Raw genomic sequence first — 19,382 nt, 5'->3', positions numbered from 1 at the left:
AACTCCACTTCTTTACCGGGAGAGACGAAGAATCTTATTGGTTATTTGATACACTCGCTGACATTTTCCCGAATATTTATCCCTTGTAAATATCAAAAGTGGCTGAAAGCTGAGTATATTTCAGACGCTAATTACGTTACGACTAGAATGTCACGCCATATTGAAAGTCCAAGGTTAGCTGGGAAGGCCAAGCTTAGCTGGGAATTGTAATACTAGCTATTGTCAGCCTTTTGAGGCAGGACGTTGACCTCAAATGATTTTTTATATAGGTACGTAAGTTGTCGTGTGTTTTGCTTTAATGTATAGTTGCTTTGCGAAAAGGTTTGTTAATTATGCATTGTATATCATTTATTTCGTTTTTATGGTCATTGAAATTAAATTAATTGTTTGTTTTCTCATTATGGTAATTTTTGCCCTTTCCACTGCCCATAGAAATGGCATTTAGAAAAAATGTTTAAAAACAAACGGTCCTTGATCAGTAGTGCTCAAAATCTAAAATACGTTCATGTAATAAGTATACTTACAAATATACGTTGTATTTGATGGATATCTTGCCGGGCATGGAATCTTCGCTGATTGGCATGATTTGGCACTCATTTGTATAGATTTTCCAACCGAATCGTAATATGGGCACACACCTGCAGTACAAAATGCTTGGTTTGAGTATTGATTCAGAAATACAGTGTAATCTGCAGGAATAGTGCGTACGAAACATTAAATGTCATCGATGTGGTCGGTTGACAACTGGACAAAAATATACTTCAGAAAGTTACGCACATTGGAAAATGTTTCATTTAGTTAGAAATACTTTGTCAACTTTAATATTTAAGCCCGCTTACTTAACTATTACTGCATGTGTAATGAAGTAATGGTTCAAAGTATAATAAACACTTAGATGATAGGCCATAGTTAAATGCAATTACAAGTACATGTGTATTTTGAAGTATCAGCAGTTCGGAAGAATTGCTTTCGCTCTCGGTGAAACAGAGCCATAATTTATTTTTTTAAAAATAAATCAGTACATAAAATGGAACTGACGAAAGAGTTTATTGTATGTAGTAAAAAAAAATATTAACGCTCCATGCGAGGCGTATAGTAAATGTTTAGCATACAAACTAACTATAATCAAATTGTGCAACCATTTTATGTACGTCTGACTTTGCATGTGTAGTTTTACTTTATCGCCATATTGAACTAGGGGTACTTTGAGCATTGAGCTCACTAAATAATACCCCGCCTCCCATATGAATAAAATGGCAGTGTCCTGACTCCATGCTTTGCTATGGAAAACCCCAAATTATGCGTCGGATCAAAAATTAAAATAGGAGGTGCACAATGGCATTATGTAATAAAGATTCTGTGAAAGTCTCATCAAATTTCATTCACTTGTATGAGAGGAGTTGCGGATTAGAGATGGGTACCCAAAAGGGTAACAGACGGACGGACATCCCGATTACTATATAGCCTCCTGCTTTTCAAGCAGGGGGTATAATAAACATGTGTGTTTGAACTCGGAGTTATACAGTTATATTTAATGAACTAAGCCATCCAAACAGGATCGAACAAAAAATTGAATTCCTTCAGTGCACTATAGATGGATACATGTAACGCATTCTACTGATCTATCACCGCTACACATATATAATATATGGTTTTTAAAATGACGATGAAGCACCGCAATTACCTATTTGAATTTTCCCGCTTGAAAAGTGGGAGGGTACATTGTAACCAGTATGTCCGTCCGTCCGTCCGTCCGTCTGTCTGTTACGCTTCGGGTTACCAATCTCTTATCCGCAACTCCTCCTATACCACTGAGTGACATTTAATGAAACTTTCTCAGAGTCATTTTTACATATTGCCATTGTGACCTCCTATTTAACTTTTTGATCCGACACATATTTTGGGTTTTCCGGCCACAGCAAAACATGGACTTTGCCTTTATAACCATATGGGAGGCGGGGGGTATCAGTTAGTGAGCTCATTGCTCACAGTACCTTAGTTTTACTTTTTGATCTGACACTTGTTTCGGGTCTCCAGGAGCAAAACATGGACGTTGCCATTATAATCAAATGGGAGAGAGGGTGTATCATTTAGCGCCCTCATTGATCACAGTACCTAAGTTTATGTGACGACAGCCAGAAACTTATCATTAAACTCTAAGAATAATACGACCTGATAGGTGTAGGTCACTGAACTGTTTAGGGTTGTTGCTCAATACCTCAAAACTTTTTTTTTGAAAAAGGTCTACTCGAGTATGTGTTTTCATAATCATACACACAATTAAACGAACCTCTTCTATGATATCTCGCGGACATGGGTGTTTATATTGTTTCTGCACGTCCTTCATCAATATTTGTGAAATTGCAGCAACTCGTAACTGCAGAACTTGCTTTATTGTTTTATCATTACAAAGACTTGTTCAGTAAATCTTGTAAAGAGTGTAATTTTTCATTATCTATCATGTTTCTCAAATACTTTAATCCTTTAAAGTCACATGAGAAATTGGCGTTTTTATAGCTTGTATATTTTTAATTTAACATTTTATTTGACTTTAACATTTGAAATAAAGTGTTTTGATAAATATTATCTAAAGAACGAGACATGTTCTGGATGGCAGGTACAAATTTTTAAGTGGACGAGTGATTCAAGTTTCCATCCCCCCAAATTTGTATCGACGATGGAGAACCTGTTTCGTTCTCTGAAATGATTTGTGACACGATCAATCAAAATTCCATAGATACACATCGCCTCTAAGGTCGGTTGTACATAGTACTTCACTCATTAAAAACACAACAACCATGTAAGCATTATAGCGCACTGTGAAGACGCTAGGATTTATGATACCCCATGCAACAAGTTGTGGGAGGTATAATAATTTTGATTCGTCCGTCAGTCCTGTTTTTTTTTTGTCAGCCCAACTCATGATAAACCGTTGCACAAAATTTGATCAAACTTTGGGGATATTTAGGACACAATCTGCAGATGTGCATAATACCAGGAAATTCCGATTCCCTTTTTTTCCGGGAATGTCCGCACGTTTACACTTAGATTTTTGGCCATGCCTTGAATAAGAGATGAACAGTTTGCCAGCGCAACTACTCACAAACCGCAGCAGAAAATATCTTCAAACTTTTCAGTAATTTAGGACACAATGTGTAGATGTGCATATAACCAGCAAATTCGGATTCATTAATTTTTTCCAAAAATTTCTGCATTTTTTAACCTAGATTTTCGTCCATACCTTGAATATAGAGATGAACAGTTTGTCAGCGGAACTTCTCTTAAACCACTGCACAGAATTTCGTTAAACGTAGCATATATTAAGGACACAATGTGTAGTTGTGCATATTTCCAGAAAATTAGGATTCCGTAATTTTCTCGGAATCTCAGCACTTTTCAACTTAGATTTTTGGCCATACCTTGAATATAGAGATTAGTCTGGTCCTGAGTTTTAAAAAGAAGGCTAGAAATAACTTTTAACGGCAATTAAATAATTATTATTTGGTCCAGCATAGTTTTTCAACCTACTTCGAGTATGCTGAATCTGTAAAAATATGCTGGCCTTCATGAAAATGGCGTCAAAGAGGTCAAAATGGCGATTAAAAATGGCGGACATCCAATTTTTCTAATTTTCTCTTAATCTCGTTCAAAATGGAAAAGTAAAATGGAGTGTAATACAAGTATAAAAATAATAATAGAATGCTAATATTATTAGTTTAACTCAGAAAATATAGTCATTTCTACACTTAATTCGAATTTTCTCTGATTTTTTTTGTCTATTACCCTTTTATTCTGCTTTGTTCGGGATTTTACATTTGCAAACATCCATACACTGCAGATTTGTATTTTATTCCTCTATATCTCACTTTTCTACTTTGAATGACCGTTCACGGTAGCTCAGTCGGTAGAGCGCTCGCTCCGTGATCGGGAGGTCGTGAGTTCGCATCTTGTCCGCGACTGACCTAGTCGTTAAAATGGGTAGTAATTGTTCCTCCGCCATGCGCTTGGCATTTTTAAGTGAAAGTTGCTCGTCCATCGGATGAGCCTTTAAAAACCGAGGCCCCGTGTCAGCGGCAGGCGTTTGCACGATAAAGATCCCTCAGTGCTCAATGGCCCTGAGTGCCGAGTACAGGTCAAAATTTGAAGCCCTTCACCGGCATACGGTGACGTCTCCATATGAGTGAAAAATTCTCGAGAGGGACGTTAAACAATATACAATCAATCAATCAATCAATCTACTTTAAATGATGGTGCAGCTGTAAGTTTAATTTCAAAATGGCGATTCAAAAGAGCGGATATTCATATTTTTTTCAAATTATTTCTTAATGTCGCTTTTAAAATAGGAGAAAGGATTTGTGAATATCTCACTGAGCATAGTACATCTATGTAAAATGACAATAGAACACTAATATTATCACTTTAATTCGGAAAATTTAGTCGTTTTAATTTGAAATGTTTTAATTAGCTCAAAATGGCGATTCAAAATGACATCATACGTACTCGAATTTCGTAAAATACTCAAACTGCTTAATTCTGAGTCGTTTTACAGAAAATATATTACAGTTTGATTTTTTTATTAATGAAATAATGATCAAATATGCTATGAAAGTTGGAGGAAACTTTTGTTAATGATTTTTATGACACGGATTTTTGTTTAATTACTTCTATTATTAAGATAAACTTTTGACGACAATTCCGAAAACATTTTACCTATTACCCGCCTTATCATGCTTCTTCATATAAAAAGTTAATATCATACAATAATTGCTGTTTAGAGGGCAATATGAAAATTAAGCTACCCCAAGTGCAGTATTCCCCGAGTATAAAGGCGAGTACACATTGTAGTCCGAGGGTTGCAAAAACATATCAGTTGTTAGAAACTCTTGATCTATTTTTAGAAAAAAACAAATGTTTATGTTCATGTGGAAGGTCTAGTGCAACATAACTTAGTATGATTTTTAAAATGATAGACCACGACCAATTAGAGGGCTAGTAAATGTTACAGCATATACATCTGAATATATTATAATTTATTAAGAATTATCAGTATAATATACGTAAACCATAAATTTTCTTGATTGTCCAGCTATGATTCTGCGTCCCTGCATTTGCATTTTGTTACTCTCAGTCAAAGATTCAAATGCATTCACAAATATTTCTTGTTGTGAACGGATAATCTTGAATTGAAAAATGTATTTAAATTTTGAAATTTACAAAATCTGAAAGAGAAAACTGTTTTTTCTCCCCTTGATTCTTGATACAACTTTACACTATCCTAACAAAGAAGCGTGGATCAAGTTGCCTTGTAAAGTTCTTGCAGTGTTCAAGAAAATTTTGTTGTCAAGAGAAGTGTTGAATAGATTGAAGTCAAGAATGGCTTAGGTCTATTGGTACAAAAGCTTGTACGTGAAAAGAATCACAAGGAATCTGACCTTTCTACCCAAAAAGACAACAAATCTATACGGTCACAAAATTGAAATCTACATGTCTTAAATATCAGAGTTTTTTTTTATACACCCCGCTTCTCAAGCGGGAGGGTATATAGTGATCGGTATGTCCATCCGTCCGTTTGTTACGCTTTGGGGTATCCATCTCTTATCCACAACTCCTCTCATACCACTGAATGAAATTTGATGAAACTTTCCCTGAATCTTTATTACATATTGCCATTGTGACCTCCTATTTCACTTTTTGATCCGACATATATTTTGGGTTTCCCAAAGCAAAACATGGACACTGTCATTATATTCATTTGGGAGGCGGGGGTATCATTTAGTGAGCTCATTGCTCACAGTACCTCTAGTTCATTTTGCATCAGATTTTGGAAAACAAAATTTTATTTTAACATTAACCATAAAGCTGGAATAGAAGATGTTAGGGGATAATACTAAGCTCTTATAAGTGCTAATTTCAAAAGCTAGTACAAAGTATCGATAAAATCGGACAAGAATTTCTTCAGTTATATTCCATGGTGTGCTGAGGGATCTTGAAGTAGAAGTTGATAATGACAGCGATTCAGGGGTGATTTGAGGTGGACAGGGCCGGCTCAAAGGCTTTGGAACACCGTCAAATACGAGGGGAAAATTAGGAACTCTTATTAAGTTGAGTTTGTTTCAACTATTTCCAGAAAAAAAGGAAATTTTTTAGTATTTTTGTTTGTTCATATTTAATAGACTAATCAATATAATAGATATACTATATATATATATATATATATATATATATATATATATATATATATATATATATATATATATATATATATATGCAGTTTGAGTTTTTCACGAAATTTGAGTGTATATGACGTCATTTTGAATCGCCATTTTGAGCTAATTAACACATTCCAAATTAAAACGACTTAATTTTTTGAATTAAAGTGATAATATTAGTGTTCCATTATCAATTTTCATAGTTGTACTACGCTCAGTAAGATATTCACAAATTATTTCTCCTATTTAAACGACATTAAGAAATATTTTGAAAAAAAAATGAATATCCGCTTTTTGAATCGCCATTTTGACTTTTAACTTATAGTTGCACCATCATTCAATTGTAGAATTGTGAGATGCAGAGGAAAAATATACAAATCTGCAGTGTGTGGATGTTTGCAAATGTAAAATCCCGAACAAAGCAGAATATAGAAACGATAGGCAAATAAATCAGAGAAAATTCGAATTAAGTGTAGAAACGACTAAATTTTCTGAGTTAATCTAATAATATTAGCGTTCTATTATCATTTTTATACTTGTATTACACTCAGTGATATATTCACACATTATTTTTTTCTCCTTTTTGAAAGATATTATGAGAAAATTAGTAAAATAAAATTGACCTGCTCGGGTAGAGTTGCGCTAGAAACTGAACTCTACTATCGCGAGAAAACTATTCAAACACGTCATTCCCCAAAATTTCATTTCATTGGTTGTAACCAAGTATACAACTTTACTACATACACACTACGCAATTTCCGCTCAAGAACGATAATTCGTTTACATATCGTAAGGACAACTATTTCTCGCTATAATCGTTACGCCAGAAATTACAATTATACCCCTCCCCACTTGAAAAGTAGGAGGGTATATAGTGATCGGGATGTCGTCTCTATTTAGAACATATTTTATTGTATAATTCATACAAAGGAATTTGTAACAAGTTCTAACAACTCAGAAAAACCTTTCCAAACTCCTATCCACAACTCCTCTTATACCACTGAATGAAATTTGATGAGACTTTCAGAGAATCTTTGTTACATAATTAGAAAAAAGTGTGTGCACCTGCTATTTGACTTTTTGATCCGATACTTATTTTGGGATTTCCCATAGCAAAACATGGACACTGGTATACTTTCTATAATACCCCGGTATTAAAAGGTACCAGTTCAGTGCTCATAGTAACCTTTTTTATTCGCTAGCAAATACATGAATTATATGTATCATACAATATGTATCATACTACAGAAAATAGAGAGGTTGAGATTTCAAATGTGTACGTGTACAGGTACGTTTAATAGGGTCCTGGCGTATAACGTCATCAATTTTAGTGATGAAGAGTTTTCTACACGTCCTCAGAACTTGTAGAGTGGCATCTACACGTAAGTAAAAGCGTGTAGCTTTAATAATAAAAATCGGTCAATTTATGTGTGGAAATGTATTTGTTATACATTATTTAAGATGTTGAGTTTCACGAGCACTTATTTTAATCATATTTTGTTAACTACATAAAATCAAACTGAAGTAACAAAACTTCTAAAAAGTTGTTAAAGAGACACCGATCGCGGTGTACACGTACTCGTTACACGTCATAAAAATCTCAATAGACAAATTACAAACACGTGTACGTCAAAGTAGATGCATAAGTACACGTTCTCGTACAAGTTTTACATCTCAACCTCTCTAATGTGAGCGAAATGATACCCTCTTTCCATATGATTAGAATGACGAAGTCCATCTTTTGTTTTTGGATACATGACTGATTAAAGTTTCGGATCAAAATGTAAAATAAGAGGTGCAAAATGACACTATGTAATTATAAAAATTCTGTTATGAAATTTTATTCAGTGGAATAGGAGGCGTTGTGGAAAAGAGATGGATACCCTCAATATAATAGAACGACTGACAGTGCCTGTGTTTTGCTATTGGAAACCAAAATATGTGTCCTATCAAAATGTAAGGTGAAAATTGCACAATGGCATTGAGTAACAAACATTCTGTCAAAGTGTGATGAAATTTTATTCGATAGTATAAAAGGTTAAGAGATGGGTACCACCAAAGAGTACACAACGCACGGTCTGACGTACATACAGATGGACGAACACCCCATCACTAAATACGCCCGCTTGAAAATATATTAATAAAGTGATTACCACTCCTTAAATTTATCTTTAAAAAATCAACAAAGCAGGTGACACATACTCTAGTTAAACTAATATAGCTTTTCTTTAATCACTAGAAAAGGGAGCATAAATCGGTGTTTAAATTTTATATTAACAAGTGCTTGAACTATATTTTTATATGAAGTAGAAAAAGTCCACATGTAGTTACACATATAAAATTGTATACTTTGATTTGAAAAACATTTTGATAGTTTCGTTTCGTATCGGTAGATTTCGTTTCGTTTCGGCAGATTTCGTTTCGTTTCAGTTCGTTTCGTTTCTGTTTCGTTTTGCACTTTACAGGTACCCTAGTTTACTGTGAAAATATGTTTAGCTCATTTTTGTGAATTTAGCGTGCCATAGACTTCTTAAGTTGACGATTTAATTGGACATTTAAACTTTTATCACGTCCGGAGGTAAGAATTGACAATGCACAAGGAAACCTTTCTAAATACAGAATTTGATATATTTCCTGGTTTATACAGCATTTTCAGAGTTTGTTTTAGATGTTTGCTAAATTACATTGCTACTTGCTGCTCCGTGACGTACTTCGAAGTCATTGCTTTCGGTTTTTAATCAAGAATATCTGTCTTTAGAAATTGATTTTTGTCACCCATTTTTTTTTTATAATTAAATAACTTTAAATTTCATTCCATATGTTGTTTCCATTATATACTTTTTATTTGTAAACATGAAACAACCAGTTTTGTTCTTCAGTGAGTCTGAGTTCATTTGCAATTTATTTTTGTGAGAATGGTCATTTATTTAATTAACCACAAATATATTTGATCAAATGATGAAATTAATTAATGTCAAACATTGATTAACCAAAAATGACTAAATAAATGAAAATAAATTTGCAAAGGAGGGGTTAAAAACCAGGTCATTTATTAAATTTATCAAGAACAATTGTATTTGGATATTGATATCTTTTTAACGAGGCGATGTATTACATTACCTTTTAGCATCTAAAGTGCGAGATCAATACAAAATTTAAACATTCATTTCGTTTAAGGCCCAATTATTAGAGCTAATACTATAGATATCATAAGGTGTATAATAATTAGTAAATAACAAACTTTTGTCACTCAAAGTATTAGAAACTGTTGTTAATTTTTTAAATTATATTATGACGTTAAATAAAAAAGTAATCACAAAAATCTACGGACTTTTTCCATATTCCTTGATCATGCATTACAAATCGACTAAACGTTGAGGACACATTTAGCAATGAAGGCCACTCAAAAAATTCTCCTTATGTAGAAGTTTTAAAGATTACCAGATCAGACCAGACCTTTTGGTATTACTTTCGTCTGCTGCCGTGCTTCTCAGGACCCACTGGACCAAAATTTAATCTATCTGGCAGATAAATCCATGGGTGAAGGAAAGCAAAAGTTTTAATTTCACCCCTTCCCACTCTCAAAGAAAATGGAAAAACATTTCTACTGAAAATTAAAGTTCATGGCCGCAGGTGCAGAGTTTTTTAGGTTCAGTTTGTTTTTGATGATTTAAAAGTGAAAATGCATTAAATTCCGTTGAAAGAGTCTTCTTTCTCTCCTGGGTATCTAGGAGACAAACAAATAACAAACTTTGGAGGGTGGTATCAGATTTGCGAAATTTAGTCCACTTTGTCAAGTGTTGTGGTGCATTAAGGTGCTCTGTTGATCGTGTACTCTACTGGGGAAGTTTTTTCCTTTTGCTATTCGTTATGATAATAAATCACAGTGAATAGTGTAATTGGTAGTCTAGATCAATTGAATAAATAAAATATTTAAGAATTTCTATTATTATATATCTTATAAATAGTCTCTAATAAAAAGCTACTACAAATCTACAGAAGTTTAGAATAGCTTGGCGTTTTATTGAACGCTGAGTTTGTATTTTTTATATGAGTATGTCCAAAACATTCCGAATACAAGCGTTCAATATCGAATCCCCCGTTTTAGTATTATTCAAGCTAAAACGCTATACGTAGGGTCATTTAAATGATGCAGTATTAAACACGTACAGGACATATTATTCCTTTATAGCTTGGGGTAAATGTTTTTGCAAACCGCTATTTCATTATATTATTTTGGCATTGAGATACATATAACAGAGAGACAGAGAGAGAGAGAGAGACAGAGAGAGACAGAGAGAGACAGAGAGAGAGGACTTGCCTTGGAGAAATTTGGTTTTTGTACAGACTTCCACTAGGATTGTAAAGTTCTCTGTTGGCAAGCAATGATATTCCATCGTAGAATCACAACCAAGAGCACGACAATTCTTTTTGTCCGCAGCTTCCTCCCAGCTGGAGCTCGTTCTTGGACAAGTGGAGACGGTTGTAAAGTTTATGCAAGTCCAAATCACCTGTTAGTATACGACGGTATAATTATTTAAATGAAATGTTATAAAATATTTGGTATTTCCTTTGATCTTTTAATGAATAAATAAATAATTCTTGACAGTATATGATTTTTTTTTATCTTAATTTACATTTAAAAAGTTTTTTAAGTTATATTTACTACTTACGTCAATGAAATGAAAAAAAAGTATGATGAAGGAAATAAATGTTCTTCCAGATCTCATTTTTCTAGCATATGGTTCAATATTTCTGAAAACAATATCAAGTAATCTAAGATTTCAGATTCTGAAAAAAATATTTTGCACAATTGTTTCCTTACAAACTTCATTAAAACTTTTTTAAACAATTGATGGGCAAACGGTAAACAATGATATTTTAAAGTATCAAAAGTGGTGAGAATCCCGGCCAATTATTTATCAAAAACTATTAAACATGCATACAAAAAATGTATCACAATCTTTAGATTGTCTAGTCATAAATTACTGGTTGACGAAGGTATCTTTGTTAACGGAAATAGAAATAATAGAAAATGTTTATTATGTTTATACGTATTATCTTAAGTTTCCAAAGTGGATATTTTAGAGGATAATTTATCAATAAATGGTACCATGTTTCTACTATAGGCCTGTACCATAGGTTTTTTTTTTTACAAATAATATAAAACGTGCTTTCTTTGATACAATATAGTTGAAAATTTTAAAATTTCTTTTTCAAGGTGAGTATTTTTTAGAATTCTTTGCTCATTTAGCATACTCATCTGGGTTTTGTCGAAATGTAGCACCGAAAAGAGATAACACTGCAGAGATAAACCATACTACAGAGTAGGATAATGAAGTATTGTTTATTTTTTTAAATAGTAAAATTTTTCTATGAAAAGGAAAATTCTTCTGCATTTACGGTTTGAAACGTTAACATTTTGCATTGGGATGAATCTTTCATGATTCTAGATTTTTAGAAGGTGACTCTGAAAAATGCCACCGTATTAACATAAAAAGCAGTCAAACAGATGAAAAATACTATTATCACCCTGCGCTAAAGAATCAGAATGTACAGAAAATACAACTTACAGTAGCTGTACTGTGCCCGTGTCTATGTTTCTGCAAAGAGCTACTGCTTTCAAAAAACGGATAAAAAGACAGCTGCAATTGGCAAGAAACTACAAAAAATCAAATGGAAATAGTTATTTTTCAGCCAAGAATATATTAAAGTTCTAGCAATTGATTTGTACGAATTATGTTTTAGTAACTGAAATAAAACTCAAATAATTTAAATAAATACTTTAAAGATTAGAGTTTGGGCCATCACAGGAGTCTGAAGTTTTTATCGTCAATCAAAAAAAAAAAAACCAACTAAAAAAACTAAAAAAAAACAAACACCAGGATGGCAACGTGTTTTGGGGAGACCCACCTAAACAAATAGATCTTGGTTTGGCCAGAATAAAATCCCGACTTATTCAGTTTGTGTTATTTATTCAAGTTGAAAAATTCAATCTGCTTGACGACTACGGGTAGTGCATTGCCTTTTTTCCACATTGACAGCTTATCCTGGACTCATGCCACTGAACCGAAAGTGAATCTCGCAGTGTATATTTGGCGTCTATGAAACTTGTTCAATTAAAATGAAATATATAATTGTTCAACATAATTTGATTAAATATATTTAAGAGAACTTTAAAAAGTTATCAATTCTTTTTCTTACTTATATGACGATATGTACCAGGAACAGATAATTCAGTTTTTCCAAAGCGACAAATTTAAATCACTGAAAAGCCAAGCCAAGAAAGAGCCAAACAGCTAGACTTAGCGACATTATAAGGCATTATTTTGTTTCAGAAATATTTATTTTTATTGATCACATATGGAGACATAATATTGTACAATGAAGATTTACATGCAATTTTTTTTTTGTTTCATTTCTTCCATTATGTCAAATATTCACTGCGGAGTTACTTCCGGTTTAGTGGCATGGAGTCCAGGATGAGTTGTCGAGGTGGAAAAAAGGCCAAAAACGTCCTGAAGTCGTTAAACAGATTGGATTTCTTAACTTAAATAAATAGCACAAACACTCCGAATACTGAATTACATGTAGTTGCGAGATTTTTTTGGCCAGCACAGATCTGTTTGTTTAGATGGGTCTCCCTAAAAGACGTTGCCATCCTGGTGTTTTTTTAGTAAAGGGTGGGAATTTTTTATTTACGGTTTTATTTGATTGTCGATAAAAACTTCAGACTCTTATGGGGCCATAAACTTAATAATTATTATCGTCCGAATTTCCTCTTTCATATTTATATTTTTCCCCATTATGAATTTATTATTTAAAAAATATGAATGATCAGAACTCTAAATTATTTATAGTATCTATCAGGTTACTTTTAATGCTCTAATTTTCATGGTAATAATATTATATAGGGTCAATGATGAAATCATTGAGATGTGTTGTATGGAATGGTTTTTGTTCATATTTTTGATCTTCTTTAGTCCGAATTTCCTCTGCATTACCCTGCATTGATTTTTGTTCCTGCTTATTTTCTTCGATTAATGAAATATTAAATTTTTAAATTAATATTGAGTGAAAACTTGATTATTTTATCCATTTAGAACAATTTTTATTTAACATTTTTTATTTTATAAAATTTCTTTTCTGTTTTCTGAAACCTGAGTAAACTTCATCCTTACGACTTATTCAAGGTATTCGAAATAAAAAAATGAATATCAGTTTGACAGAAAATTTTGAAAGTACCGACCTACCTTAAGATAAATTGATAATCGTACACATTGAAACATTACTCACCTGAGCATTGTAACTAAGAAAAAAACAAAGATGAGTTAAGTGTTGAAAAACTTATAGAAATAACTTGTCGCAACCCATTCCTTAAAAGAGAGTCGTGGTATCATTTGAAGAAAACTAAATGTACACTTACTAAGTATGCTTATATATTCTTTGGCTAACTGTGACTTTCTCCCCTACAAGTTTGATCTTTCATTGTGGCCCTACCCTACCATTAGGCCTAAGGGCCATTATTTGAACAAACTTGAATCTACACTATCTGAGGATGCTGCCATATAAATACAATAGACAACGGACAAATTTCGATTAGAAAAGCTCACCAGAGCCTTTGGCTCGGCTAAAAAAAACGTAAGCCCATCCCCATTCTATGTGAAAATAAAAATCAAATTAATGATCAATCAACTCATAACTTTTCAGATTGATTACCATCTGCCACCGAGACAGGGTAGGTAACTATCACAAATTCAAAAAGAGGACCAGGGCTGCATCGTCACCTGAGCACTTTGCTATAGGAAAAAGCAGGAAAATAATAAGTTTAGTATTGAAAAGTATAAATATGACCAATCACAACCTTGTAGATTTAAGAGATTTTTTTCTATGCATCCCTATGTTAAACTGTCATCGCCAATTGTGCCCTACCCACCCCCTTCACTCTAAAAAAAGTTTTACTAGTTGTTTTTAAAATAAGATATTAGATTAAGAAAAACTAGTAATTATTAGTAATCCATTTATTCAGAATAGCAAGTAAATGACTATCATGGTTAGTAATTGTAAACATAATTAGTAATAAGGATGAATTCTTTTACTTATAAAATGATTTACTAAGTATCAATACTTAATAGGAATTATATTACTTAATGAACTACTCATTTTTAGTAAATTATCATTACTTAATTTAGAGATAATATGCTTTCTATTTACTAGATTTTATGAATTATTACTAAGTAAATGTAATTCTGAAATTAATTAAAATCTAGAATATTATTACTTAAGGGAATGCTAAGCAAATGAAATACTTATCATATTTACTAAAATCGACATTATTTTCAAGAAAAACTGCAAGGTATCGACCCTCTGATAAAGGAGATACATGTAACTATGAAAGTACAAAATGTAAGACTAATCACAGTTTTCTTGATCACAATGTCTAATTGAGCTTTCTGAGTAGTCAATTAGCTGAAATCTACATGGAATGGTAACAATACTCTCTATTTCTTTTGCCAATTTCTTTGTAATTGTTTTATTATATTTAACAATAAAACATTAATTCCAACATCAAAAGCCTTATAAATTGAATAAGTTGTATCTTTTTAAGGACCATTTTAAAAATGGTTTAAAGTTTCAAGTACTTAATACAGCATTTTAATTAGAATGATTTTTTTTTTACATGAAGAAATATTTAGGAGAAAGATGACTCCTCCTCACAGACAATATGGAAGCCAAGATTATATATTACATTTCAAGAATTCAATCCTGATAGTGATTAGACTACCATTTTTAAGTAATTATTTGTATTGAAACTGCTCTGAATTCTCCTTGACTCAGTTAATAAATTATTGTTTTAAGTAAATAAATTAAATACTATTTAAACAAGATGTGTTCGTGAAACACTGATGCCCCCGTATGGCAACATACCAAAGGTTAAACTTTTCTTATATGCAAATTCCATATATTGGTTTTTCTTGATATCTCAACGGTCAAGGTCAAATGGTCAATGTTATTGGTATCTAACGAAAGGTCCTGCCACAAAAAAATACATATCTGTAATATGAAAGCACTAGCCCCAACCCTTCAGAAGTTATGGTCAAGGTTATCAATTTTGAAATGTAGATCAAACTCCAAGGTCAAGGACAAAGGGTCAGATTTGGTGGTACCCAAAAAATATGTCTTGTCACAAGAATAAAATTTGTAAAGTATGAATGCACTAACCCTAACCCTTTTAAAGTTAAAGTTAAGGTTTGCTTTTTAAAAGTGGGTCAAACTCCAAGGTCAATGTCAAAGGGTCAAAGTTCTTGGAATCTAGTGACTGGTCTTCTCACAGGAATTACATATATGTAAGTATGAAAGCCCTATACCTTATCGTTCAAAAGTAATGGCCAAGGTTAAAGTTTTTTCACAAGGATGAAATCTCCAAGGTCAAAGTCAAATGGTCATGGTTGTTGGTATCCAATGAAAGGTCTTTCAACAAAGAATATATATGTGAAGTATTAAAGTCCTGGTATTTACTATTAAAAAGATATGGCTAAAGAAAGAGGTTGGAATTTGTAAAAGTGGGTCATATTCCAAGGTCAACGTCAAAAGTTCAAATTTGGCGATACTCAAAGAAAGGTCTTGTCAAAAGAAATGGACATGTGAATTACACAAGTCATAGCTCCGCTAAATCAAAAGTTATGGGCAAGGTTAAATTTTTTGCGGACAAACAGAGAGACAGACAGACAGTTAGACAGACAGACGGACACGACAAAAACTATATACCCCCAAAACTTCGTTTACGGGGCCAAAAAAATATTATTTATGTAGTAAATAGTGGTAAAATCTAAGTAAAGGCCAAGTAATGTTATTACTTATATACACAAATTTAAGTAAATATAAATTACTCAGTAAAACTTGTTAGTGTTTAAGTAAAACAATTCTTTAAAACACAAAAATCAAGTAAAACATTTGAATTTAGTAATTGACATATATTTTAGTAATTGATTTAAAATTTTAAGTAAATGCTTAGTAATTATCTTTTACTTATCTTTGTTATTTCAAATAAAAAATGACTACTAAGTAAAACTTTTTTAAAGTGTTCCGGTCTTGATTTAAACTAACTATAGAATTTACACTACCAAAGGATGCTTCCATGTACATATGACCAATTATGTTCTTGAAAATAACATTTTAAAAAGATTTTTCCTATGATTCCTATGTAAACTTTGAACATCCATTATTGCCCCTGTTTGACCCTATCTCCGGGGTCATGATTTGAACAAATTTAACTCGACACTGCCTGGGGATGCTTCCATACAAATATGACTAATTATGAGTTTGCTGTTCTTCAGAAAAAGATTTTTCAAAACATTTTATCTATGAATTCCTTTATATTCCTATGTAAAAGTTTGATCGCCCATTAAGGCCCTACTACCAGGGTCATGATTTGAACAAACTTGAATCTACACTAGCCTTCCTCTCAATGATTCCACATAAAGTTTTATATGTTCAAGCACAGTGGTTCTTGAAAAGATGATTTCTAAATGATGCCATTAAATTTTCATTAAATTTTAATACCCTCCCCTTAGAAGAAGACGTGGCCCTTTATATGACCAAATTTGAATCCCCTTTACCCAAAGATACTTTGTGGCAAGTTCGGTTGAAATTGACCCTCTGGTTCTTGATTAGAAGATGAAAATCTAAAAAGTTTATGACGGATAAGACGACAGACAACGAATAAATTTTGATCAGAAATGCTCACTTGAGCCAGATAAAAATACAGTGATGCCATTTTCCATTATTTCGCTAATTTTTAAAACTTTATGTTCTGGAAACATAAAATTGGATAAATTGGAAACTAAAAGTAGGGTAAAACGCAGAATAAAACAAAAATATATTTGTTTATTTTCAAGTTGGGGGAAAGATAATATTGATACTTCTAAGCACATATTTTACAAACAAAATCTAATATATAACACGTTTTTTTCATTTTGAAATAACTAAAATATTCAACTTCTACGAAGGGATATATTTGTTTATTTTCAAGTTGGGGAAAGATAATATTGATACTTCTAAGCACATATTTTACAAACCAAAATCTATTATATAACACGTTTTTTTTTTCATTTTGAAATAACTAAAATATTCAACTTCTACGAAGGGATATATTGAGGAAAATATTAATGCCTCTATTTCATTTATATTGTAAAATATTTGTTTGGTGTACCCTTCTGGATACCACAAAAAGTAGCCATGATATCAAACTTTACACAGGTTCCAACCTGATAATAAATGTTTGGCAATTCTTATTTGAAACTCATTACCAATTGCGAGTCGACGAGAGTTACAAATAAAATGTTTAGACAATAGCCAAGTTTACCAAACGACACTTTAACAGTTAAATAAAAAAGCCAGCGCATGCTGTTGATGTCATAATTTATAGTTTGGAACGTTTTGTCCCGAAAACATTTAAATATTACTATATATACTGTTCCTTTTCTTCACCTGTTTTTGCTTCAATTAGCAAAATTGATCTACTTTCGGTTTGTTACTTAGAATTTTAAGAAAAATTCAGTTCACCAAGTAAAAAATTCAAAGTTTAAAAATGAATGAGTTAATTTGTCAATTGTATTCTGTATTTTCTGAATTTCAGAATAATGTTTAAAACAAAAAATTAACGAATCGAAAGTAAATTTCCCGCTGATAAGTTTTTTTTTAAAATTCCAGCTCTTAAAACACATGCATTGAGTGTTTTGGGAAACTTATCATTATTTTCCTAAAATTCTTATCCTATCGGAAGGTGAAAAGATTTTAAATTGATCAAATAAGGTTACCTGACAGGAAATTCATAATTCTATTCTACGCGTTTCTAGCGTTTCTATTGGATATTTTCGGTTGAGTGAACGACTGATCTTAAGTATATGGAGCGCAATAGGCACTAAAAATAATGCGTAAACTTGTAATATCTAAATCTGCTTTTTTAACTGATATTACAAACATCGCTAAGGACTCTTAAACTTTTGAAACATTTAATGAATAAAGTTACCAAAGCTTTGACTAGTGTATCTAATGTATTCAAGGGTGGATAGAGGATTTAAATTGGGATGGGGCGATCCGAAAATACAGGTGGTCTAGGGGCGTTTTTTAGGTTAAAAATAAAGGCTTTTGTGAACCTTTACAGCGCCTTGTCGTCATTAAATTAAAATAAATTTCCATGATAAATCTAAACACTGATATTATAAGCTGCTGAGCAGACAAATGCGTTAGTTTTCAGTGTAGATTGAGACCCAAAATAGTGCTGTTTTTTCTACAGACGAACGCATAGGACACTTACTGAAAATTCTAGCAAAATATGATATTCCTCTTTTAAGCCGCTTAGTCCGATTCTAATCGCGAAAAAATATTATTCGTTTTTTTCTTGAAAATAATTGTCCATAAATTACATCCCCAGTCTTTTTATTTTAAAAGATACCAAAATTCAGAAGTTAAAAAAAATAATATTTGTTGGGTCACACAAAAAATAATCCTATGACGATATCGTTATTTGCAATGGCGTGAAATCAACTTTGAAAAATTAAATTTATCGCTTATATCTCATTATGAAGAACATCCCGAGCATTTCTTTTTCACCACAAAGTACTTATACCTGTACATATACAATATTTTAGCCTTTGTAGCTATACTTCCTTGAAAACATCTTTATAAATATCTGATTTCCCTTTATTCTTTAAAAAATATCCTTAAAAATATCTTATTTCCCTTTATTCTCTTAAATGGGCAATTTAATATAAAAATTACTGTGGATTATATTCAATTAATTTCTTATTTTTTAAAAGATATATTATGACTTAGGCTTCTACTAATAAAAAAAAATACTCAGGTTTGTTCTTCATACTTAGATATAACCGATAAATTATTTTTTTAAAGGTGACATCACGACATTGACAATGATCACGACAGCGAGATCTTAAATTCCCGTCGAGGAACTTCTGTTTGTCAATAAGGTTTTTGATTTATGTTTTCCTTGTAAGGATTGTTTTAATAAACTATTAAATCAATCTTAAAATTTATTTTTTATATATTTCCTACACTGTAAGTAATGACGTACTTTTATTGTGTAAGATAATATGTGCCTGTTTCGGATTAAGCGGCTTTAATATTTCAATTATTTCAAAAATCAAATTATTG

General features: G+C 32.0%; 1 protein-coding gene across 1 annotated transcript in view; it reads right to left on the bottom strand.

Annotated features, from left to right (window-relative positions):
• The window catches only part of LOC134231077 (uncharacterized), a 29,277-nt gene extending 11,211 nt beyond the window's left edge, over window positions 1-18,066 (bottom strand). Inside the window, exons 1-5 of the mRNA XM_062712978.1 lie at window positions 18,029-18,066; window positions 11,783-11,871; window positions 10,883-10,964; window positions 10,531-10,720; window positions 525-638 (exon numbers count right to left, since the gene is read on the bottom strand). Of these exons, the coding sequence (XP_062568962.1) occupies window positions 525-638; window positions 10,531-10,720; window positions 10,883-10,939 (361 nt within the window). The 5' untranslated portion in view covers window positions 10,940-10,964; window positions 11,783-11,871; window positions 18,029-18,066. The remainder of the gene's footprint in view (window positions 1-524; window positions 639-10,530; window positions 10,721-10,882; window positions 10,965-11,782; window positions 11,872-18,028) is intronic.
• Between the last annotated feature and the right edge of the window lie 1,316 nt (window positions 18,067-19,382).

Source organism: Saccostrea cucullata, unplaced genomic scaffold, assembly GCF_032062105.1.
Source record: "Saccostrea cucullata isolate Sc308-1 unplaced genomic scaffold, CSIRO_AGI_Scuc_v1 ctg109, whole genome shotgun sequence".
NCBI lineage: Eukaryota > Metazoa > Mollusca > Bivalvia > Ostreida > Ostreidae > Saccostrea > Saccostrea cuccullata.
This window is presented reverse-complemented; position numbering and strand designations above follow the sequence as displayed.